Source organism: Hemitrygon akajei, chromosome 1 (assembly GCF_048418815.1).
Source record: "Hemitrygon akajei chromosome 1, sHemAka1.3, whole genome shotgun sequence".
NCBI lineage: Eukaryota > Metazoa > Chordata > Chondrichthyes > Myliobatiformes > Dasyatidae > Hemitrygon > Hemitrygon akajei.
In genome coordinates this window covers 94,374,710-94,400,292 of record NC_133124.1, presented here as the reverse complement: position 1 = coordinate 94,400,292, position 25,583 = coordinate 94,374,710, and the positions used below count along the sequence as shown (strand labels likewise).

Here is a 25,583-nt window from a genome sequence, read left to right as displayed (position 1 = left end):
GTTGATGTGGATAGGCTTTTTCCATTGAGAGTAGGGGAGATACAAACAAGAGGACGAGTTGAGAGTTAGGGGGCAAACATTTAGGGGTAACCCGAGGGGGAACTTCTTTACTCAGAGAGTAGTAGCTGTGTGGTATGAGCTTCCAGTAGAAGTGGTAGAGGCAAGGTTTGATTTTGTCATTTAAAAAAAAAAATTGGATAGGTATATGGACAGGAAAGGAATGGAGGGTTATGGGCTGAGTGCGGGTCAGTGGGACTAGGTGAGAGTAAGTGTTCGGCACGGACTAGAAGGGCCAAGATGGCCTGTTTCCGTGCTGTAATTGTTATATGGTTATATAAAGTTCAGATTTGTGTTTTCTCACTGTATCTTTTGGAAAAACTTTAAATCATAACCATAAATTGCAATCTTTACCATGTGTTTTAACTGACTCAGTGGTTTAGTATTGCTTTGGAAGATATTGCTTGGATAAAACCTTGGAAAGCTTAGATCTTCATGCTGATCAGAGCTTGCAAGGCAGTGAAGCCAGCAACAAGCCTGGAGACTGCAAACCATGCCCGTAAGTAAAAAACGGCCTTAGAGAACATAGGATCATAATAATTTCATTGAGGAAATTTATGAGAATGAAAAATATACACTGCAATATAGAGGAAAGTACCGTGGATGGAAGCATTATGTAACCAGCTACAGCAATTTTCGGTGATTAAGTTTGAAAACTCCCTCTTGAGATCTCAGAGCACTCTCTAGCTCAACACACTGGACACCAAGATGTCACTAATGTGTTGTCAGTGAAGTACATCAAGCAGGACAACTTTAGCCTGATAGCTTTAACAAAGTCTGGCTCAGAGAGGCATGACCAACAATGTAGGTAATGTCTAAACAATTAGCCAGATGAAGGCCAATAGCAGAAACCAGCAGCAGCACGTGCTTGCTGTACTTTATGGTTTGAAGCACCCTTTCACTAGTTTCTGATGTGCAGGCTCCTTTCCCATTCAGTGTCCAAAAAGAATCTAAAACAAGCCACACACTATCACTTTCAACTCCTTCCTGCTGATTATAGTGGTAAGAATGAGGCAGCTGGCCATTGAAAATCCCCTCCTAAATTTTACATTACATCCCCCTAAAAAGAACAACCTTGACAATATGCTATAGATCTTAACTTATTCTTCTCTCAGTGATTTTTAAATTAAGAGTACCAATACCTTAAATATTTTGGAAAATCCCTTCACCTGCGTATAAGAGGAATCATTAATCTCCATAAAATCAACTGGTTAATCCCTATTTTGGCCAACTGTTAAAGGCTTCGAGGGTGGAAAAAGATCCAGAATTGATGTAAAACTCTCCATAGCCAGTCACAGCAAGTTGGAGGAAATCTATATTATCGTATTTGCTTTAGAAAAAGTCAAGATAAATTTCCAACAGGCAACAATTGGCTTACAAGTATCAACAGGGCATGGTTGAAATGCATAATTCAATAGTCTTGAGATGGTTTCATGTACATTTCATTCTAGTTTCATTTTCAAAACACAATCTGTATTCACAGGGAAAGAAAATGGGGTAAAAATGTTGTTAAAATAACATTCCTCCTGAAGTGATTGGCAAAATCATTAGATTAAAAAAATGGGTCTGCTATGACCCTAATTTAGGGTGTACCTGAATTAAACAAACACAGCTCTGTTCTGTGCTTAGAAGCTATTTCTTTTCACTGTGATTTTTGCGTTCACTTTCTAGCAGTCAACATCCAACACCTTCCCCGTATCACTCACCCTCACCCACTTCCACCATAACCATCTGCCACATTCCCCTAAACATGGGTAAGCCAAGTGAACAGATTGTCATTCACAATGCTTTCATTTGGCACTACTTGAGACGACTTGAGGAGCCTGTGATCTCAGCCTGGGGTGACTTGCATTCTTCCTTCCTTCCTGCAAAGAATCAGAGCCCTTCTCTCACAAAGGTAAAAGTTAGAACTGAGTGTTGAGAAATTACATAAACAAAGATGTGTTTCTTTTATTCAGGGTGATGGGTACCACCTGCTTGAGTTGTATATATTGTTTGCTGTATTTTCAGCAAATTTTGATAACATGCAAATTGGAAGGTAATCTTAATAGACGTTGACTGCATATACCTTCTACTGTTGCCATGCTTGAGAGGCTATTTGAAGAAGCCTCTTCATGATTGGGTAGTAGTATTAACAGATAGTATGCAGTTCAGCCATGGTACATACTGTAGATGATTGAAAGTAAATGGTCAAGATGATTGACAGGATAGGCTGCCATGGACAGTGTTGATCCTTTTCAATGATCTTTGGAGTTGGGCTCACCTAAGCTAGTACATTGCTTCACTGTACTCCTGTCTTGGATGATAGGAGCAGAATTAGGCCATTTGGCCCATCGAGTCTGCTCCACACATGCACAGTGAAGGTGCACACAGAATACCTAACACCTGACATGCTCCTGTGGCTGATTCAGTGAAACATGCTCGAAGATAATAGTGACAGGAAAGTTGATGGTGTGTATGTGTGTGTGCACCCTTAACTCCTGGTGGAGTCGTCATGATAAGCTTTTTGCACTGATCTTTTTAGTGATTGCTCATGGTATGGCATGTCTTGGGCATCTAAAAACCTGGCGGAACCCATCCCTCTTCAAGTTTTTTTTTTTACGAGTTGCTAGCTCGACACTCAACCCAGGCACGGATGGAGAGCGTGCAAGGGGGCTAGCCGGATTCGAACTTGGGACCTCTCGCCCCGAAGTTCAGTGCTGATGCCACTACGCCACCAGCCGGTCACAGGTGGTTAATGATAGCAGTGAATAAAGAGGGCAGTAGTCAATACTCGCCTTTTGGAAGTGGGCAATGGTTGGCAGACTGGCATGGTGAATAGTGCTGCTGGTTCATGCCTCCAGTCTGGACTTCAGTCTTCTGTGAAGTTTGGAGGTTCGCTAAATGTTTGTGGGCACTTCCCTGGAAACTTCCAGTTTCCTTGCACATCTTAAGGATGTGCTAGTTGGTAGATTCACTGGCTGACTTAAATTACCTTTGGTGTAGTTGGGTGGTAGAAAGGGTGTAGAGTTAATGGGCATTGAGGCAGAGTAGCTCACATGAAAACCAGTGGAAATGGTATTGATCAGATCCTTCTTTTGAGGTAACATGCACACAATGGGGCAATTTACCTCCTTCCACATTGTAAATAAAGATCAATAATGCTACAGCATATATACTAGTTATAAACATAGTGTTTCAAAGGCCCCAACTTATTAAACAGTTACCTGATTAACTACTCCATGTACATGGAACATTCTAGTCAGACTATGAAGAACCTTGAATGAACTACAAACATAAACAACTAATCTCCTTAATGGGACATCTAAAAAGTATCTCATGAAAACTTCTTTTTAACCTGAAAAAAAACATACCATTTATTTTGTGTTAAACTTTTTAACCATTTTTATATAAGTATGTATGGTATCAAATATTCTCATGCATTATATATATCTGAACACTCTAAAATAGACTTCAGGAGGGAGCAAAAACCTACTGAACAAACAGAGTCTGGTCCAAGCCTGGATGCTGCTCATGTCTTGCTGCACAAGGCCACAGACATTTTGACATCTTATCAGCTACAAAAGAGCTGAACATTAACACAAGGCTCTGAAACTGCAAGTCTTGTTTCACTGAAGCTGTGACAATATTTAACACAGGCAACTAAAATATTTCAAAAAAGGGTTGCAGATAATTATTTGCAGCTTGTCATTACACCTTTGACTGCTTCTGCCAAATTAGGAACAGAAAAGATAAAAATAAAATCTGAAACTTGCTCAGTGAAAGACACCCCGTTTGGTTTCCTTACCTCTAAAGAGCTTGTGGATAATGTAGAAACTGTCTCACTTTTGGACACCATCCCCGAGTTCCCTGAATCACCTGCATCACACAGGTTATTGGGAGGTTGGGCTTCGTTTGTAGCACTCTGTGTCTGGTGGCCAGGAGAAGCCCTTTCATTGCAAGAAATGTTGATGCGATCCATTGGGGTGTTTTTAGCACAAAACCCACTGTCTGCATTGAGATGAATAAGTCTAGTCTGGGGCAATTGACTAATGTTAATGTTATATTTACTTTCGTCTTTTGGTTTGGCCCTCAGGGTTGAGGTATTGGTGGGCAGAATGACATAGTTAGTATCCATCACTGGTTCCTGTGCTCGTGCTAGCTCTGAGTCTAACTGTTTGAAAATGTCACCGTCACATATATACATTGATTTTGGTTGTTCACTCTTATTTAATTTCAAGGTGTGGTCACTAAACTCGTTCACGTTTAATGATCCTGGATAGTTCAGCGATCCCTGGAGGTGCATTTTTGACACATTTGCTGGAAGACTTGAGAAGCCAGATAACTTCTGATGGTTAAATTTTATTTTCATCTCGTCTTCATGGGCCATCGAGCGCTTCAGTGTTCCTGTGAGCGTTCCTGTTCTGACTGCGTTGATATCCTTATTTAAAACTGCAATGTGGAGAATAATAATTGATTTATATTTCATCAATGCAATTGGAAAATGCTGCATATCATTCAACACATGTTTCTGGATGGTTCTGTTTCTGTTTAATGGCAAGTAACATGTGGCAAAGCGCTACATGAACAGGAAACCACCAACAGAACCGCCAGATGTTCACAGCTGTTTTATTGAACCTCTTAAAGGGCTCTAATTACATAAATATGATTGCATTCTATGGTTTCCCTGAATGACTGGGTTTTTAAAATTTGTATATAAAGCAATAATATCATAGCAATAAAGATATTCATACTAAGAAATAATTTTATTGCTATAGAATTAAACAAAAAAATCAGTAAAGTATATATTTAAACAAAATTGTTTTGTATAAAACATAAAATAAATTTGGTCTCAATCTATTTAACTCTTTGTCATGTATCTCCCATTCTCATTAGTTTAAAGTGAATCTCTAACTCCTTAAATTGAAAGGACTTAAGTATGCAATTAATCTATAAGTACATGAAAGGTTTATCTTGCTACAGAAATAACATCTAAACAAACCATGTAATTTTAAGTCTGCAATAATTGAATGGTGTGGATTTTTGCATCAAACCCAGAATATCCTCTACATTAATTATAAAAACACTATTCCCCTTCCAATTAGCTTTGTGTTTTGAGATAATTTTCTTCTTATGTTTTCCTTTTTTTCTTCCACTATTCCAAAGCAAATAGTCTCTGATTCTGATGTTATTTTGTTTAATTAATATGTAACCATTCTCAACTTGTGTTTTTGTGATGATCCTATCATACACGTCAGCATTTAAATGGCATTTTCTCACAGAGGCTGGTGTCATTAGTGAAAGTTCACGTTAGTATAGTTAGGGGGGATGCTCTACTGTGACTGGGATTAAAGACAATTTGGTGGTGCAGAGGGAGCTTTATTCCGTTTCTAGCCCATGCTATTCCTAACCTGGGAGTGCTTGATCCTGACACTGCTTTCTCAAAGTAGAAAAGTGATCCACTCCCCAGCGCTGACATCCTTCAGCTTGATAAACTAAAAAGAATACGAATTTAAAGAAAGAATAACTAAAACTGAGTCTCAAATAGTGTTGCAATACAATCCACTCTTGCCGAGAAAAAAACAACTCAAATATGCAGTTTATAAATACATATTTTCCATAAGAACAGCATGTAAAATGCCAGCTGAATGTTTTAATTATAGCTGTTTCAGAGACAACTAATCAAATAATTTATAAACACTCCTCAGAGGATCTTGAAAATTAATTATTTACCATGACAAACAAATATACATCACATAATATTTCTTTTATTAGCTATATTTGAATGCTTGAGCAGAACTCCAATTAGGGTGTCAATTTGGAGCATAAGCTTTAACAAGTCCTCCATACTAACAACCAAAAAAAAAAATGCTGTGATATAGTATAGACAATGAAGTGGATGAGTTTCCTTTGAGCTTTTTCTGTCAATTATTGAAAGATGGCTGGAAACCTCTGAAAATTGGGTAAACAGTTTCTTGTACAGGAATACTGCTGAATGAAAGAAAACTCCAAGGAAACTCAAACACAAAATCATCTTATTGACCTTTTAAGTTCTTAAAATAAATAGAAGAAAATGGCCACAAATATTAATTCCATTCAGGATATGCAGCAATGCTTGAAGTACACGAGCTATTGGTTATGAAGGGAGGTACATTAAGGAAAATCAGCTCAGTCTCCTAATGGCCTCCAGAAGCCATCAATGGATAATTCACAAGGGAATCAATGAGAATGTGAATGGGTTCAGTGGCTGATGCCACCTTTGGCTAAACAGCCTGTTAACAAGCAGTGCTGTGAATCCCTTCACAAAAGCATGGGTTATTTGGTCAAAGTAGAAGATGATACCTGCAGAGTAATTCCACAGCAAGAATTATGAGAGGGGAAAATTAAAACAAGCATTATTTTACCACTTACCTGATCTACATGCCATATCTACATCCTTTTCAAAGTCAGTCTATAAAAGTTAGGGAAAAATAGTTTAGAAGAAATGACACATATTGTTACTGAGTGTCTTTTTCCTGACATTTCACGCTCCTTTCTTGCTTCAGCAATAACTGTTTGGGTGATAGTATGCTGAATCACTCTTGGATCTCAACACTGCTTGAAATTGATGCTTCTCATGACTAAAAGGCTCAGCTGCTAATTCCACTGAAAAGGACACCACACAGTGCACATTGTAAGACCAGTCCCCATTTGAAAGCCTCATCAAAAAGAAACATTGATTGGTGAATTGGAAGTGATTTTAATCACTGGATAAGTGGAAGCAATGTCATTTGAGTATACTGAGTGCTGTTCCCAATTCTCCATTCCACTGTTTACCATCCTTAATTTTTGTGGGCTCAACAGAGACACCCCCCACCCCTTCCTTTCTAGAGCCCACAACAATATGACTCATACCTCTGCTGGCTCCATTCAGTTCCACCATTCAAGAAACTTTGGCTAGAGGGTGTACCCTGCAGTTTTCCAATTCTGACTTAAAATAGCAATCAAGGGCACATAGATATCCAACACATATGTTCCTAACCTGGGATCCACAGACCTCTTGCTAATGATTTCGGTCCATGGCATAAAAAAGTTAGGAACCCCTGATCTAATGGAATCAGATTTCTACATTCAAAGATGCTTTAAACAGATGGATAATTTGCACAGCAAGTAATGCAAGAGCCATATTTTCAGTATTTAGAGGTTCTCAACTTCATATTGGGACTGTTGGCATCTTTAATGCTTGGTCAAAGCAGTAAATTTCAGTTGCACTAGTTCCAAAAACAAGTAGTCTATCATTAACATTATTTAGTGTTTACCAGACCAGCTCATGGGATAGGAGGTCTGTCATATAAGAAGAGAGAATGAGTAGGATTGTTATCTATTCTTTAGAGGAGTGCAGGGTGACCTCACTGAAACAAAAGTTGCCACAGGGTGCTTCACCTGGCTAAGGATTCTCGAACAAGGGGTCAGAGTCTTAAAATAAGTCACCACTGAAATGGGCAAGAATGTCTCCAATCTTACACTGATTCTTGGGAATTCCCTACCTGGAAAGGTTGTGGCAGCTTAGTCTTTTAAAATTAAGATAAATAGATTTTAGGTTCTTAGGGAAATGGGGGAATACAAAAGAAAAATGGTATTGAGGGACTAAAATCAATTTTGATCTTGTTGAATGGTGGAGCACACTCAAGGGGATAAATGGTCTACACACATACCTATGTTTTATATTTTATATCCTGTATTACAGCAGTGATGGCACTTCTGAAGTAACTCATTGACTAGAACATGAAGTACACCCAAAGTTTGTGAAAGGCCCTTTAAAATTATGAGCTTTCCAGCCTTGGCAGGCACAGATACTACATTCACATCAGATGCACACCTCTCCTCTTGTGATAAAATGGAATATTTTTCACTTTGAGATTGAAAGACACTGGTGGGGGGATTAGATTTAGATTTAGAGATACAGCAGGGTAACAGGTCCTTCCAGCCCAGCAAGCCTACGCTACTCAATTACACCCATTCGACCAGTTAATCAACATACAACTCATACAACATCTCATACAACTTAGAAATGTGGGTAGAAACCACAGTACCCAGAGGAAAACCACAGGGTCACAAGGAGAATGTACAAAGTGCTCGTGATTCACTCATCGCATGGGTGAAGTATGAGAGAGTGACGATCAAATCACTGGATTAGCATCCCAGCTATCTGGAACTGTCATCCAGAGATACAAGACCAAATCACAATGGAATCTGAATTTCAATTTATTTAATAGAATTTAGAACAAAAGCAGCATCAACAATAGTATATTATAAATTGTGTTTCTGTGGCTCTGGAGCCATAGTTATGTGGTTGATTATTTGTCCTTTGAATTGGTGGGCAAGAAGTTCTGACATTACCAGTGACATCCATATTTCATGAGAAAATTAACAAATTATGAAGGGAAGGCAAATTCACTACATCAGTGTAATCTTTTCTTCATGAAGAATATTGTAATTAAGGATACTATTTGGTATGAATGTGAGAAAGGTATTGAATGTAAGCTATCTAATATCCATCTTATGTTGTGCACATGCAAACTTGGGGAATCCTTTAGGGAAGAAATCATCTGATACAGCTGTTCATCAATCTATAGACATTCAATTTGCAAATTTTCACTTGTAACACTGGCACCTTGGAGTCCATTCCTTCAGCTTACAATGCCATGTTTTGTTTTAATGAATCGTGTCTAACTCTGCAGCACAGGAATACTCAGAGCATTGCACCCCATCTTCTTGATTTATACAATGTCACTTAATGAAATATTTTTCCATAAACTTTCTCTCACATAAACAAGGAATGATTGATTTTGTATACAACCTCAAATCTTCTATGTTGTAGCAATTTCCTGGACAGCATCCAAAGCCAACCATTAACATTTTACAGGGCATTAAAAGAGTAATTGCAATGCCAGCCAAATTCTCAATGAAATATCAGTAAATTCCAATGTCACAGAACTTACTTACCCGATTAACCCAGTTAGATAAACTCTTCGTATAATGTATTACAGCATTGCAAACTGGTGCAAAGTGGATGCCAATGCTATTGCATTTATCTGACATGATTACTGAAGATATATTGCAGCTGACAGAAACCAATAATCAAATGTGTGGATTTGCTTCTTATTCTTAACATCACTTATTTTAAACTTCCAATAAGGTTGACACCACACTAAGTTTAAAGCAGAGTAATGGATTGTTTGGTGCAAGAGGATACTGTCAGGTTGACACTTCCTCTGCTCTTCTGTTTCCCCAAGTTGAGTTCCATCCTACCTAGCATCTTGGGAGAAAAATCCAAACTTCAAGCAACAATTGAAGCAAGATCAATTGCAAAATTGACAAAACTGGCACAAATTTCTGTTCCATTTTGTTGTTCTATTGTGCCTTGTGATGTTTTAGCTTGTTTGCACTGTACTTTAGAGAAAATTATTTTTGGTCTCCATCCCAATCGATTCATAGCATAAATCCAGATGAAAGGTCTCAACCCGAAACATCAATTGTCTATTTCCCTCCAGAGATACTACCTGACTGCCAAGTTCCTCCAGCATTTTGTGTGTTACAATGAATACTCGGCCTAGGTGTGCTACAATCAGCTGGAGATGCAAACCACAGTAATTGTTACTTTGCACATAATATACAAGTTCATCATTTTGTTTGATCCTTAGTTATTTTGAAAGCCTTTGCTTCATTCTGCACTGTTAACTCTGCACAGTACTATAATGACATATAGATTCCCCACAGAGAAGCATTGTACCAATATATTCATAATACACTTCTGCCAATCTTTTCATATTTTGCTCAAAGAAACAGTTTCAGCAATAGATCCCTTTTGCAAATTACTACTGTATAATGTTAAATTCTGCATGTGAATATACACAAACAGGAACAAACAGAACCTCCAGGATGCATCAGTCTATTGCATTTACCAAATCACCTACCCTTTCCACCCAACATTAGTCAGATCATCTTCTAAAACAATAAAGAGTATCAAAATTCCTCACCAAACCAGCCAGCGTGTGTTATATGTCTAACCATCAATTACTCAAAGGAGGCAGGTAATCAAAGTATGTTATTTTAAGCAAAGAAATCCATACCATTAATTGTGCATGTCCATTCTGAAATGAACCCCCAGAGTCTCCATTTCCTTCTTCTTGACGATCTACAACTCTACATTTCACTGCATCTTGAACCTGTGAAGGGAAATGAAAACTTCTGGTTACATTAAATATTAATAAAAGAAGAAAGAAAAATAGAATCAAATAGGAAAACTTTAAAGTTTATTCATTACTTTCTTAGCAAAGATTCCTGGTGAAGAAAGGAGAAAAGTTGTTCCTCAACATAGCTTGACTGAAATACTTCAATAATTTCAAGGTTTCAAGTCTCACTGACAATACCTACTTCTTCAATGCTGCCTGAATATTTTTATTGAAGGATTCCAGGAGTCCCAATTCATGCTGGCTATCTAACAAAATAGCCTCCTTTCTGCTAATTTCTATGACTATCTTTTTATTTAAATAACAAGCACTATAGAATACTACCTGAAGGAGTTATTGTGACCAGCAATGTGAATTATTTTCGATATTCAGATTTTAGTTCAGTGTGATTCAGTCACTTTGCCATCTGAACTAGGAGTAGGAAGAAAAGTGTCACCTTGCTGTGAGTGTTAGAAATAGATCATGTAACTGAAATCAGGTTTTAATATAACAGCCCAAGTCCCATTGTAAAGGAACTGCAACATGATAAGGAAGCCTCCAAGAAAGACAAGTTGAATTTTGTGACCTTGCATATGAAGAATAAAATCTGGAATTCACTCTCCAAGATGTTATGGATATTGTTTGAACTGAAATTTTCAAGGCTGAGATGGAAAGACTGCTGTTAGTCAAGGAATGAAGGGCTTTACACGAAAGGAAGGTAGACACAATTGAGCAACAGCTAACCCATTTTCTAACTGAATAGTGAAATCGTTTTTCCTGAGCTAAATGGCCTACTCAAATTGATACAGTTCTGACGTGAACTTATCATTGCAATGCTTTCAATTTAGCAATCCAGAACCTTTCCTACATCTTCACTCAACTGCAGTTGAATTCAGGATAGAAGTGAAAGTGGCAGAATACAACATAACTTCTCTAGACACCAAACTCGACACTTCTAAATTCACTGAGATGAAAGCTGAAAACTTCAAAGTGTAAGGCAGCACACCATTAGAAATCGGTCCATTGTTGACGGTATTAATGACATTACAAGTGACGTTTTTCTCAAGTTCCATTCAATTGACTTCCATAAAATTGAATTTCAGAAATGCATACAATAGTGCTACTCAGCGGGAGTCCTTCTCTCCTTCCATCTTCTGATATGTTCCTGAAATCTTATTTGAAATAACGAGTAGAGATAACTTGACATTCATCTTAAATGGGAAGCAATGAAAACCATCAAATGAATGCACTTAAATAATGCCTGTTTATGGCAATGAACACAGGTTTCACTAATTCTTCCTATCAAGGGAAGGTGAGTTTAAAGGAGTGCACGTCTCTGTGAGGGTCGCTAAAAGGAAGAATATTTACACAATTCCATCTCTCAATATGTCTCACTGTGTCACGCACATGGTTATTTGGCGAATGTCATGAGCAGGTAAACACAACAGACTGTGCATGGTAACAGTATGACAAGACAGGAACAGGAGAAGGCTATATAGGCTGTCAAAACTCATCTTCTGCCAATCTCCATCTCCCTTGATTACCTTAGTCTCCAAGAATCTAACTGTCTGCCTTGCATGTATTTAGTGGCTCAGCATCCACAGTCCCCTTCTAAATAAAGACATTTATTTTATTCTCAAAACACATCCTTCAGATTCAGAGGTGAACATGTTGCAAACTGAGACAATTTCTCCTCAAATCATTCCAATATGGCTGAATCCTGGGACTATCATCAATGTTTCCGGAATTGCTAACCAGAGCAAAGTCCCAGTTAGTGAAAGAGATGTTAGTTGAGGACAGAAGATTGCCCAGAAAATACAAACTACATTTTCAAATATTAAATCATGAATGCCCCTCAAAGAACTGCATCCTTACACGTTGATCTAATTCCACCTTAAATATTTCCACATTATGTCTTAATTATCTCCTTAGACAGTCTATTGCCCACAGCCTCCTGTATCTACTGAGAAAGAAAATAGGTCAGTATTTTACTGAAGCAAAATGGGTCACAGCTCCACTGAAAGAGCAACATTCCCATCAAGCATGATCCAAGCAAGAGTGTATTTTGAAAGAAATGAATGCTTTCTTCGAACCACTTTGTTCTGATTTAGGGGCAAACGTGTTGAATCTGAGCCAAACTGTGAAGATATTGGTTCGTGCACAGACAGCTTTTGAGAATAGTTGCTTGTTAAATAGTATATGTAAGTTCATTGAACATTTTTGCAAAGATGGAAACAAAAATGTTGACAAAAATTGTATGGAATTTCATCAATTCTCTCCCACACCAGCACTCTCCTCTCCCAAACCCAACTTAGGCAGAAGGAAAGGCAGAGGTTGATATACAATCTTTAAATAACTATGTAACTGTCACATATTTTGTAAAAGTAACACTAAAATAAAAATTGGGAAAAGTGTTAGAAATTCTTAAAAAATCAAAATGCTCAACGCATCAAACAAGGAACTGAAGAGTTAACATTTAACATGTCAAAGGCTGTGAAAATAAGTGGTCCTTAAATACTACATGGTGTGATTTCCTGCCGTGCTTTTTGCTTCACTTGGACAACTTGGCTGATGTATAGAAGTGCCATTCTCTGTCAACAGACTAAACTTTAAGCATTGGCTGTCAATAGACAGATTATTCATCCATAGGGAAGATAGCAAGAACAACTTTCACATGCATAAAGATCAGCAGGAATTAATGGATCAAATCAGGAAAAGGAAGCAAAGCTGACATTGTTTTTTTATTTCTCCATGGTTCTGAGGCCAATAGTTCCACATAATTTAAGCTAACTCAATGTAATTATCAAGGGAATTTATTAATTTCAAAAGATATAGACTGATTATTTGATAAACTTGGATTTAAACATCGTGAAATCAAACTTCAAAAATTGATTTCACTGTATAGTGCTGCTATGAGTCACTTACAAAATGCACACATTATTTCCATTATGCCAACATTTTGACAGACAGAGTTCAAAATTGGTGAGAAAAGCATATAACTCATCATTTAGAACTGAAACAGAATGGCTTCAAAATGTCTGGTTTGCTTATTTCAATTCAAATTCATGTGAGTTGTCAGAAATATTTCAATCAATGTGAAAAAATGGCACCAATTTATCCCAAAGTAGTGCTTGAGAGCATCTCAACCCCTTCACGTAAATGCTACTCCACTAAAATATTGTTCTGTGTAATCGACTTTACAGACTACACAATGCTAACAAAGGAAGATTGATGTATGCTACTTCCCAACAGATACCAAATCAAAGAGGAAGGCACTTGAAAAGGCTAGTTGAAGCTGGACGTAGATTTAAGGTAGATTTTAAGAAAGAAATGGAGGTTGAGCCATGTAAGATTTGAGAAGAGTGCATTCCAAAATATGATGTTTGAACTAAAGAAAAAACTTCAGATTTGCCAATGAATAAGAGTCCACACTTTCTCTTCTATTCCTCATCACTCTGTTCTTCTCCTCTAAGTTCAAATGTCCAGCATAAAGTTATATTTCATCATTGTAAGATGCATCCATCACCTCAAATGATGTGAGTCTGTAAGTTCACATCAGTCTGTAAGCTTTTCCTCTTTATGCAGTTTATACACAAGGCCACAGGGACAAAGATTCAGAGTACAATTTTGGACAAAATTACAGATTTGGAGAATGGTGGCTGTGGCTGAATGGGATAAGTAGGTTGAAAACACACTGTACGAAGGGTAAAGAATTTATAAGGGGAACTGAACCTACTGGGTACAGTCTTCCCAGTCTTAAGTACAAAACAACTTGAGCGCATCACATGCCTTTCCTTCAGGAGAATACACAATGTACTAACTTTCTACAGTACATATCAAAGATATCAACTGTGTTCAAAATAAAACAATAGTTACTATTAGTTTTCAAGTAATCTGTTTATTCATAGAAATAAGCAAATTCGTATTGTTCTTACTATTATGTAATATCCAGAATAAGAAATGTACAGAGCATCAATCTATAAATGCTACGTGACGGAAAGAAACATGCATCAAAATCCACATAGGACTCTTAGTATCCAAAAGGTTCAAGAAAATATTTCTACTTCAAAACTTTATAAATTCCCTTCCTTACATGAACACCATTTTTCCTTACTTCAGTTTTGCTACCGGCAATTGGATTCACTGGCATTCAAGTTGTTATTCAAATAACACTAGATCAACATGTAATCAAACCCTTTAAAATAATTTATTTTAATTCCCTGCTTTTAATTTCAAACAAATAAGGAACATAATTTATGCAACATATTTTCCCCCTGTAAAGGATTTTGTATTGGAAATACTACAGCTTAATTTTCGCAACATACCTATAAATACAAAACTGAAATCATCTTTAGTCAGAAATATCAATAGTTTGTCCACTATTAGACCCAAACATTATTTATACCATCATACTACCAGCTATTATGTTCAGTATGAGATCTAGTTTGTACTAAGAAACACTAATAAGGAAGGAAGTGCAATCACTTAACAAGTCTCACAATAAAACAGTTGGTTTTCTAACTTTCACAAATGTACATTGACACCAGCTCACCTTCCCAGTTACAAGAGCACTTACACTAAATTTATAGCTGTCACATCACATTTATTGGTGCATGATACCAATATGTTGTACATAGAATACGTACATGCCATTTAGCCCACAGATAAAATTTATAAAATTTATGTTCCACACAACTCTCCTACTTCATTCCAGATTATTAGTATATCCCTCTTTACTTTAACTTCTCAGGTACTTAATTAGTTCTCCTTAAATGTGTCTACGCTCATCGTTCCAATTAATGCATGTGGTTGGCAGGTCTAAATTCTTACTACTAAAAAAGTAAACCAAGTTGCTCCTCAAATACTGATTGCATATATTAGTGATTCTCTTGTGATTTTGGCCCAAATTTATATATATTATTCTGATGCACTCAAAGGAGGTATGAATTAACAGACTGCCAACACCCTGAATTAATATGCTTTTTTGAAACATACTCAATTCAGACACACACAGACACACACATAGATAAATGTAACCATGTAATCACACACACACACAAACTCAGCTATATATAGAAATATTATAAAAATGCTGTCCTTCCACAGGCATTAACTAAGCTATTGTAATATCACATTATTACAGTAATATTAAATTAATGTAAGTGAAATTAAAAAAAGATTTAAAAAATACAAATATTTCAAACATTTCACTTCTCCAGAACTTTCCCATTCACCACCATTTTCTCATCTCCATTTGTTGTCACCTGTAGTTTATTTTTAACACTTTAAATTTAACAGAACTCAAGAGCATTATGATTAATTTCCTACTTTCTAGCTTCAAATATTGTTGCTCAGCTTCAGTATCAGTACTTATCAAGAAGTGGAGCTGATAAATTTAAAAAGTCCCTAGAAATTCACTCTTAGATGGTAGCACCAAACAAACTTCATAATCATGGTATAGCTACATCTATATTCTACATGCTCAATGGAAAGAATTTGGAGGAAGAGTACAAACTACTGATGCTACTATATAGTATGTTTAAGCTCTCATCAATGGGAATTTCTAGAAAGTGCTTTAGAATAATACAGACTATCAAAGCCACGTGGCAGATTTGAACAAGCATGACTTAAAGTTATTCAACCGAGTATTCCCACAAGAACAATATTATCAGTACCCCACACACTGGAACGAAATAACCTTTTCTGTGTCGAGTAGCTTTTTGTTTGGAATCAAGTAACCAACTTCCCTCAAATTATTCAGTTTAAATGTTATAAACCTCCTAATTATGAGAATCATAACATCAAAATCCAAGATTGCCATGATAAACACTAGCAGGATTTCTTATCTGTTTCTATATTTCTGAAGCACATAATAGATATCACAACTAGAATTAAAAAGGAAATACATGCAAACTGAACACAGTTTTGACATTAATCGTTTTTCCCCATTTCTATTTGCTTTCCAAATACATATATGTAAACAGATCTCTGCAACATTTCCCTCATGTAAACTTCAATCCTCCAATCCATTATCCCCGACCCCTTAATTTCACATGTATTTCCATGTGACATACCTCTCTTCTCAAAATGCAGTGGACCATTACAATGACAAAGCCTTCCAAAGAGTCAAAGACAGCAAAGAGGATTTGAAATAGAGCTGATCTTCGATCTGTGATAGCTAAGACAGCAGACATCCAGGTCAGAGCTAAGAGTGGGAGAACAACACAAGAGCTCCACAAAGATGCCCTGTTAAGAGAGAAAGCAAAATGTCAGGTAGAAAATGTGAACTAAGCTCTAAGTATTAGATCACCTTTATTCACAAAGGGTATGGTTTATAGTGAAATTCAAATAAAGGGGAATGCTAAGAAAAATTATTACAATTCAAATAAAAATCCCCAATGTTGTGAACTATTACCAACGATCATGCAAATTTCAATGTGTAAACAGAATGAAAAAGCCAATCTTGGTTGTTTGGTGAAAGGTTTACATTTATTCCATTGACATTAACAATAAACAGTTCAGCTTGGTCGAGATACTTAATTTACACAATAACTTGCTCTATGAGAATGGCCATTCCTCACTTGCAATATTACACATTTCAAATGCCTTTTAATTGCTTCATTAAACTAATTGGTCCAATGCCACCTAGAGTTTCATAAAACTGTGTAATTATTTTGCATACAATACAGTTGAAAACATTGAGAAGAAAATAACAATCTGTCATTACCAGCAGTGAGATGCATATAATGAAAGGACGTGGGAGAAGATGTGATCTATCAAATCTACATCCTGCAAATGCAACAAGCTCAGCTGCAATCTTATTATACCTCCTGAAAAAATAGTAACTGATTATTTTCTTTACACCTTCCTTAATCCTAAAAAGTATGATTCTCATTCTGTTTCACTGCAGAAAAGTTGAATTCTGCTATCTTAACTGCAAGTTCAAAATAAAAGAACAAAAAAACAGGCTTTAAGTGGTTTAAACATGTACAATTCAAATGCAAATAAATAAAACTGCAACTTTTGATTTAAGGAATCACATGTTTTGATTGGCACATCCAAATATAAAATTAATAAGAATTTAGATGATTGGCAACAAAGTAGCAGATTTGTAGTGCTCAACTTTGTTGAATCTGGTGGAGAGATTTTATGAACCCAGCTAGCCTGAAGTTAGTTGGGCTGCCATCAAGGCAAGTCTTTTTTAGTTTGAGTACTTAAAATGTCTGCCTAAAATGTAAACTTAACATTTGATACACATAGTTCCCACTGACACGACGCATGGGGAGAGGCAGAGTTGTGGGAAACAGCTGTGTGATCAACCATTCTGGGATATGGAACACAATATCAAAATGATTTTCATTTATATGATGTACAGTCTTTTATAACTTGCAGATGGCCACTTACGGCCATGGAAATATTATTCCAGTATGGCATTGAAAACATGCAGCCAAAATACATAAAGCAAACCTTGATAAAGAGAAATGTGATAATAAAGTTAACCTGATTTACATAAGGTCGCTGCAACATGCAGGCCCTTATATTTATTTCTTCTGTTCTGTATTTTATTTCCGAATAAATGGAGATTTTTTTTTCAGTTTAATATCACATATGAAAGACAGCACCAGGAAATGCTGCACTCTGTAAATATGGTACTAAGCTGAAAGCCTGAATAAATTTCCAGAGTGAGACTTCAATCTGCAATCTTTTATCATTGAGGTGAGGGTTCCATGGGTTTACCTGCAACACACTCAGAATGCTTGAGTTACTTAGCAATTCAGGCAGCATCCATAATGGAGAATAAATAATGAACAGATCAGGGAAAGACCCTTCGTCAGGTCCTGAAACGTCGACTGTTTATTCCCCTGCATAGATACTTCCTGTCTTGCTGAGTTCCTTCAGCATTTTGTCTTGTTGCTCAAGATTTCCAGCATCTGCAGAATTCTCTTACGTTCATCACTTCACCTGAACATTTTTTAAGTTTCTTGCTATCTCAGGGAAACTATCAAAATGTTGAGACAGATGGTTGCAAGTTCAAACCTTTAGCAAATAAAGCCGACCAATATGTTGGTTTAGAATTGCAATGCAATGTTGGAGGTGTCTGCTCTTAGATGATGTGTTAATTCAGGGTCTTGTTACCTTCTTTACATGGATATGAAAAAAGGTATCAAGTGAAGGTGGTTATGTTTAACTCTCTGTCAAAATTACTATACAAATCATCAATTTGTGACATCCTGTTCATGATAGTTTCTGCACATTTCCTTTTTTACTTCTCCCTGTAAGAGTGAATGCACTGCAAATGGTTCTCTACAGCCTACAACACACTTTGAAAAATGTGGGTAAAAGGTATCGATTTCATTTTGATTAGTAAGGGTGTTTCTTGAACACTAATGGTGTCAAAGGTTGTGGGGAAAGGCAGGAGAATGGGGTCAAGTGAGAAAATAAATCCAAGTGGCAGAACAGACTTGATGGGTCAAATGGCCTAATTCTGCTCCTATGTCTTATGGAAACCCTGCAAATGCAGATTTTTCTTTCTTCTGGAAGAATACAAATAATAACTAATTAAGGATTGTACCATAAATATTTTTTCCCTGCAAGAAAAATCACCTTGTAACAAGCAATCACCAATTATTTAAAAACTATCAGGTAAAACACAAGAAAGTCATTAATCTTTTCCGCATATTCGCAATATTTCTAAAATGCATTTTTGTCCTTCAATGCCATCAACAAATATGGTTAAAAACAGGAGAAAGAAAATGCATGCATTCAACATATTAAGATGGTTAATAATCTCAAACAACAGAATGGTTATGATTTGGGTCATGGGAAGCCTCTCACAGCATGTGTGCTTCTGTTCAGGCTAGTCCTTACACCTTCTCATTTTGTAATTATTAACTAACAACTTTCTTGAAAATGCAAACTTAAAATAGCTCAGGGCATCAAGTATCAAAGGTCTGAATGAACAAGAATTCAGGAGGGTGAGAAACAGGCTAAGAAATGAATCGAAATACACTGAGTCTTTTAAATGTCAGGTACAGAAGAAGGAAGCAAGAAAAGACTTAAAAAAGAAAAATAGCATCAAGGAAAATATGTATCTATTTAAAATTTCCAATAAAAGACCTGAAAACAAATTGCTCATACATTTAAATGTTAACTACCTATATAAGAAAGGTTAATTGGTAATCATTAATAACGATTACATAGATAAAAGGGTACTTGTGCAGTTAATTACTAAACTGATCTGTTGTTGGCAAGTGTAACAGACAATTAATTCAGCAACATTATGAATATTACAGGAAAGTGGAAGGTGATATGCTATTTTCAGAATTTGCAAGCTACAGAAAATTTCACAATCCCTGAGATAGATTCTCCTCCTCACAATTTAAAGACCAATTTGGACATCTGTGACTGTGTGCAATTTTTTGCCCAGCCCCAATTGCACATTTCTGAAGATTGCTGAAGGGATGTAAAAATCAAATAGCCAGGATTGGCAAGATGCCTGTCAAACTTCACGTGTCCAGGATTTTTATTCTTAAAGCTCGTCAAAGTACGCAGGATCAAAAGCATTCCATTTCATTTTAACAGCAGGTTGAGACATCCATGCCACAAGGACACTTGTCCTTTTCTCTTGGCTGCTAATTGAGACTCATTGCCGAGCCTGGGAGAGGTGGTTCCTGGCTATTCTTCAGAGAAGACTTCACTGTATTAGGACTTATTCATTGACTGGGTTCCTTTGCATTTCATCTTGCAATTTTTGCTCTCACATTCATTTACCTCTGGGCCAAAAGCCTCATCTAGATGGAGAAGTTTAAACACCAAGTGAAGAAAAACCTCAGGAAAATCCATCCTGAGACTAAACCCTAGTAAAATGAAGTCATAGGTAGAACATTATCAGTACATATGCACTTTAAGTATCATTACTCTTTGTTTAAAAAAAAACTCAATATGATACTAGTAATGAAATGTTATATAGCACTTCTGAATGAATAAACTGGAAATGCTTAGACTTGGCAATGCACAAGCTTGGAAAAGAATACTGGAGTCTATCTAACAGGGCCTTAATGATTGTTAAATTATGCTGGTTGTTGCATTCACTTTCAAAGAAATTTTACCCAAGTCCATCTGATTTTTTTTTGTACTCTAGCTGAATCCAACATTTGCTGTACACTGAAATCAAATGTTTATTCATGATGTTCTCACTATCATATTTGAATTTAGCCAACTGTGATTTGCAAGAGCTGTTTGTAATGAGTAATGAACATTCTTTGGTTGTACATTCAAAATGATGGTGTGATGAAATGAGACACCTTTGTGGTCAAACAATAAATTGTTTTGCTTCCTACTCTTAAAGACATTAATGTGCAGCCAGAGATCACCATTCTGTTCAATTTTTTCACCACAACAATGGCGCATTTTCAAGGATGACTAGCACCATATCACATCTTAAAGGACTGAGTAGAGAAATGCAGTGTGGCTGCAGTAGGTACAGGCAGATGACCTGGCGCTCGTAACTGAGCTGGGAGTACCCTGACGAATGGCATTATAACTTCACAGGTTTACAGCATTAGCCAGAAGGTGGAAAACATTAAAGATTAATTTGCTGGGACAGGACATGAAAAGACTTCAACAGAAAACAGTGGGAGGAAACAGGTGTGAAGGGCCCAAGCCTGAGGACTCATTGGATATATCACTTGAAAATTGAACCCGTCTTCCGAACCAACACCATCTCAATGCATCACACCCTGACAAAATGCTCACTAATAATCACCATGAATTAATATATATCACTAGCCTCTGTGTTCTCCATAACATCTGCTGTCTCAACACAGCTGTTAGTCTCAGAACCATATTTTACAGCTTGCATATATTATCAAATATGCAGCTTTGCCTGTCATGTTACCCTTGCTCAACACTCCCTGACAGGTTTCGCTCTTTTGCTGCTTAAAATGGTACATAACTGGAGGCAGCAATGCTAGGTGAGAGGAACATACAGTAATGACCATCACTGGAGCAGGCAGTGTATAGCTTGTTACTGGAAGATGATGGTAACCAGATGACAAGCTGGTATCCTCATTTCCATCTTTTTCACACCCTCTACACCTCTCATCCCACAGTAATCTGTTTTATAAGCAGAAAACAACATGGGCATGCAACTCTCCTTCCATCATCCATTTAAAACAACCTCACACTGTCCTCCTTCACACTTTAGAGAGCCATAATTTATTACCTGGATAGATGGTAGTAGAAGGGTGAAGCTGAAGACATGCAGATCATGTCAAGAACTCTATTTAAACAGTTCATACAGATGACACATCTTTAGCTACAGAAACTAACAGGGGTTCCCAAGCTGGGGTCCACAGACCCCCTTGCTTAATGGTATTGGTCCACAGTTTGGGAACCCCTGACTTAAGAGGATCGTTTTGATACAATGTGAGTCATTGGGTACACCTGGCTTGCAGGAGGAAGAGGACAATGTTGGTAGGAATTTACCACTGGGTGAGGCTACATACTGCAGAGCACATTGATCTTGCACCTTATTGTTTACCTGCACTGCACTTCCTCTGCAGCTGTTGCACTTGATTCTGCATTCTGCTCCTACTATACCTTGTTCTCCCTCAATGGACTGTGTAATGATTTGATCTGTATGAACAGTATGCAAGGCAAACTTTTTACTGTATTTCAGTACATATGACAATAACAAGCCAGTTCCAATTCCAAAATTCAATGCAGCTGCTGGGTTTGGTACAATGGAAGCCTGAATGAAAGGAACCTAAGATATACAAGTGTTGGCTGGCCTCAACTAAGCTGCCACTGAAGGATTCAACCAACACCATGCTAATGTGGTGCAAGCCCAGAATTTCTCTTGAAAGTTCACATCAAAACTGGGGATGGCAATACTCTAAGGGTTTGCATCCTGGTAATACCACACCAGTATGTTCTCAGGTTGCTCAAGCTGCAAAAAAAAAAGCACAAGGAACTACACAAACTGATATTGTCATGACTGTTGCTATAGGGATACTGAACTTAGCCTGCAGAGTGAACTGTGTCATGCCAACCAAGATGATGTTGGAGGAGCACAGTTCTTTCTTGTGCACATCTTTGAGATGGCTAGCGAAGCACAAAAACTAGCAAAAATATAGGCAGTGGCTTGCTGCGCCAGGCTAAATCTCGTAATCCAAGTGCAGCCATATGTTTCAACTCAACATAAAATGCACACTGTAAAACTATAGCGGAAGTACACTGACACACTCTCAGCCACAGTGACTTTGCCATCCAAAGATAAAGCTAAAGAGGATCGAATAAAGCTTGTAACAAGTAGCCATTTCAACGAGTGAGTCTTTTCTGTAGAGCAGCTGTTTATAAGGCAGTATTAAAGGTCCCTAAAGAATCACGGTGGATTTCATCTTAACAGCCCCTCTCCTCCCTCTCTCTATCAGAGTAATCTGTGCCATTTGTTCATTCTTCCAGTCACAGTGCACTCCAAGGGGAATACTCCCTAATTCAGGCATGTCTCATGAAGAAACTTGAATTGAAGATACAATATTTCAGCCATGGACATAACACCCTCAACAGACTTTATTAATGCTATTGGCAATAGGTGAGCATTACAGTTGTCTTAAGTGAGAGAATCCTAATGATAAACATCCATATGACAAAAAAAAATTCTCTTCCTTGGAATTCTGCTGCATGTAACTCAAAAGAATATCAAGACCATATTACTTTTCTGTGTGATGGATTAACTTTATCTGTAGCAAAAATATATGATAGAATCACTTGCAAATTCAGAAACGTTAATGGCAGAAAACAAATGAAGATGCTCCCACTTTACTTCGCCACTAAAGTCTATGATATTGAAAGAAAAATAAATTACGCATCTTATTACTGAGACTCCTGCTTATATTTTTTTGCCTTCCAACTACTCAGCTTCAAAAATGTGCTCAGGGGTCACATAGCTTCAATGTTAATGAGCTGCTATAAACAAAACCTTCTATCCACAGGGAAGGACAACTCTGACAGGACCTATTCAAGGAACTACCTCAGCTGTCAGATAACTCCAAAAATGACACTGCCTAGTTAAGCTGAACAATATATGAGATATGTCAGGAAACCCAACTTATGAAATGTTTAAATGAGCCAAGTGAAGAAAATGATTGAATTTCCTGTAATGCAAATAATTACATTTCTACTTGTATTTGTTTAAAGGACAAATTTCAATAGAAAACAGTGAAAAGTGGTCTTGAATTTCCACAAGGGCATTCCAGAACTTTCACCAGACACAAAAATCTTAACAAACTGGATGATCAAGTGTTTTAAGCCATTTCTATCTTTTTTTGGAATTTTTTCATTATTTTTATATAATATCAGACATAAAAAGGCTGCAGGCACAACTACCCAAGTGTCACATTTTAAGTCATTTGGTGGTTAAATCTACTTTTGATTATTTCCCAACTTCAGTATCACATGAGGGATGCCGTTCATAATACAGCTGTTAATGAGGCTGCATGCAAAGACGGCTGGAGCCAGATTCTCACCTGAAGAATCACTAAGATTAAGAATTTTTTCTCAGGTCAGTGACGACTATGGGCATAATGGAGTTGACAGGAATTTCTCAGCCACTGTACTTCCTCTGCGTAGTAATTGTGCATATATGGATTTTTCAATTATAACAATGGATTATTATGCTTCCAAATGCTTATCATTTGTCAAAACTCTTCCCCAAATAAAAATCTGGAGTTAAATTCATTACTGCTTCACCTGGTATACAACATAAACTGTGGGCAGGGTGAGGAGATACCATCCACATTGGAACATCATACATGCAGTAGGTCAGCATATCTACTTTGGAGGAATAAATGATAAACTGAATAACAGGAAACAAAGAATAGGCATAAATAGCCTTTTTCCGCTTGACAATGAGTGATGTGTCACAGTTATCGACGCTGAAGGGCTCATCTTTATATGATTGATTTAAATTACATTGATGAAGACAACAGAGATGGTGTTAAGTAGGTCAACTGAATGGGTAAATGTGGCTAGATGGAGTGCACTGAAAGAAAATGTGACCTTATGCATTTTGGAAGTAAAAATTAAATATGTTATATAAATGATGCAGAACTTTGAGATGCAGACAAATCTTCACAAAGCAAAACAGGTAAAGCAAGTAGAGCCAACAAAATGATTTCTTGATTGTAAGGGGAATTGAATACAAATCAGGGAATATATTTTCAGTGATGATGAGCATTGTTGCAGCTTTGGGCTCCTTTTTAAAGGAAGGATGTTAATGAGTTGAAAACAATTAAGAAAATTATTTACCAGACCTTTACCTGGTTATTATAGTTGTCTAGGCTATGCTTGTACCTACTGGTGGTTAGAAGAATGAGAGGTATCTTGATTGAAGTATATCAGATGCAGAGGGATCGAGATAAGACAGGGGTAATAAATATGCTTCCTCTCATGGGAGAACATAGAACTTAGAACTAAAGGTCATTATTTAAAAATAAAGCCCATTTAAGAATTAAATGAGACAAAAATATATTGTGTTGTGAATTGTCCTTCTCAAAGGTAGGTGAGAGTCTGAAAATAATGTAAAAACAGATGTAGATAGGTTCCTGATTAACAAGGGATATAATTTATCGGCAGCAATTAAGAGTGAGTATGTAGTTGACTTCACCATCGATCAGCCCTGATCTTACAAATAGCAGAGCGCAACTGAGGACCAACTGATGTATTCCTGACCTTGAAATTCTTTGGATAAGTTTCTCTTTCTTCCTTCACTATCACACAGAGAGCAGTGAGACTGGAATCCAGAGCAGCGGTGTGCTCCTATTGCATATGTGGAAAGTCGGGGTAACCTCCCTGATGATTAACCTTTGAGAAGTGCATCAGACCGCAGTTCCTTGCAGACTGTGTAGAGAACTACAGCTGGATGACCTACATACGTATCATTCAAAAGAAAGGGGAGTTGATAAATAGGGAGGCAGTCGCACCTAAGGAGCTGTGACAGGTAGCTGGATGACTGTCAGGAGAAGGAAAGTAAATACGCAGACTGTGAGGTGTACCACAGTGGCTGTTCCCTTCATTAATAAGTATACCATTTCTGATACTGTGTGGGAGGGGGGAAGAGGCTATCCTGAATCTAGCACTTCGGCAATCAACCTGGTCAGATGGTAGATCTCTTAGAAAGCAATGAATTTAAGACAGTGACCACAACTCCCTGACCTTTAGCATAGTTCTGGACAATGATAGGACCAGACTGTGTGAGTCAGTACTTAGTTCTGGGAGGGCTAAATATGATGCTAGGAGCATGAACTTGGGAGCATAAATTGGGAATAGATATTC

General features: G+C 37.2%; 1 protein-coding gene across 11 annotated transcripts in view; it reads right to left on the bottom strand.

The window, feature by feature from the left end:
• Window positions 1–25,583, bottom strand: part of adgrb1a (adhesion G protein-coupled receptor B1a) — a 575,895-nt gene that overhangs the window by 25,348 nt on the left and 524,964 nt on the right. For 8 of the 11 annotated variants that reach the window (XM_073048135.1, XM_073048145.1, XM_073048153.1 and 5 more), the window contains 5 exons: window positions 16,322–16,493; window positions 10,149–10,244; window positions 6,448–6,487; window positions 5,448–5,531; window positions 3,845–4,488 (listed from right to left, as the gene is read on the bottom strand). In XM_073048135.1, the coding sequence (XP_072904236.1) occupies window positions 3,845–4,488; window positions 5,448–5,531; window positions 6,448–6,487; window positions 10,149–10,244; window positions 16,322–16,493 (1,036 nt within the window). The remainder of the gene's footprint in view (window positions 1–3,844; window positions 4,489–5,447; window positions 5,532–6,447; window positions 6,488–10,148; window positions 10,245–16,321; window positions 16,494–25,583) is intronic. The other 3 variants (XM_073048159.1, XM_073048205.1, XM_073048220.1) reach the window with 1 other exon arrangement.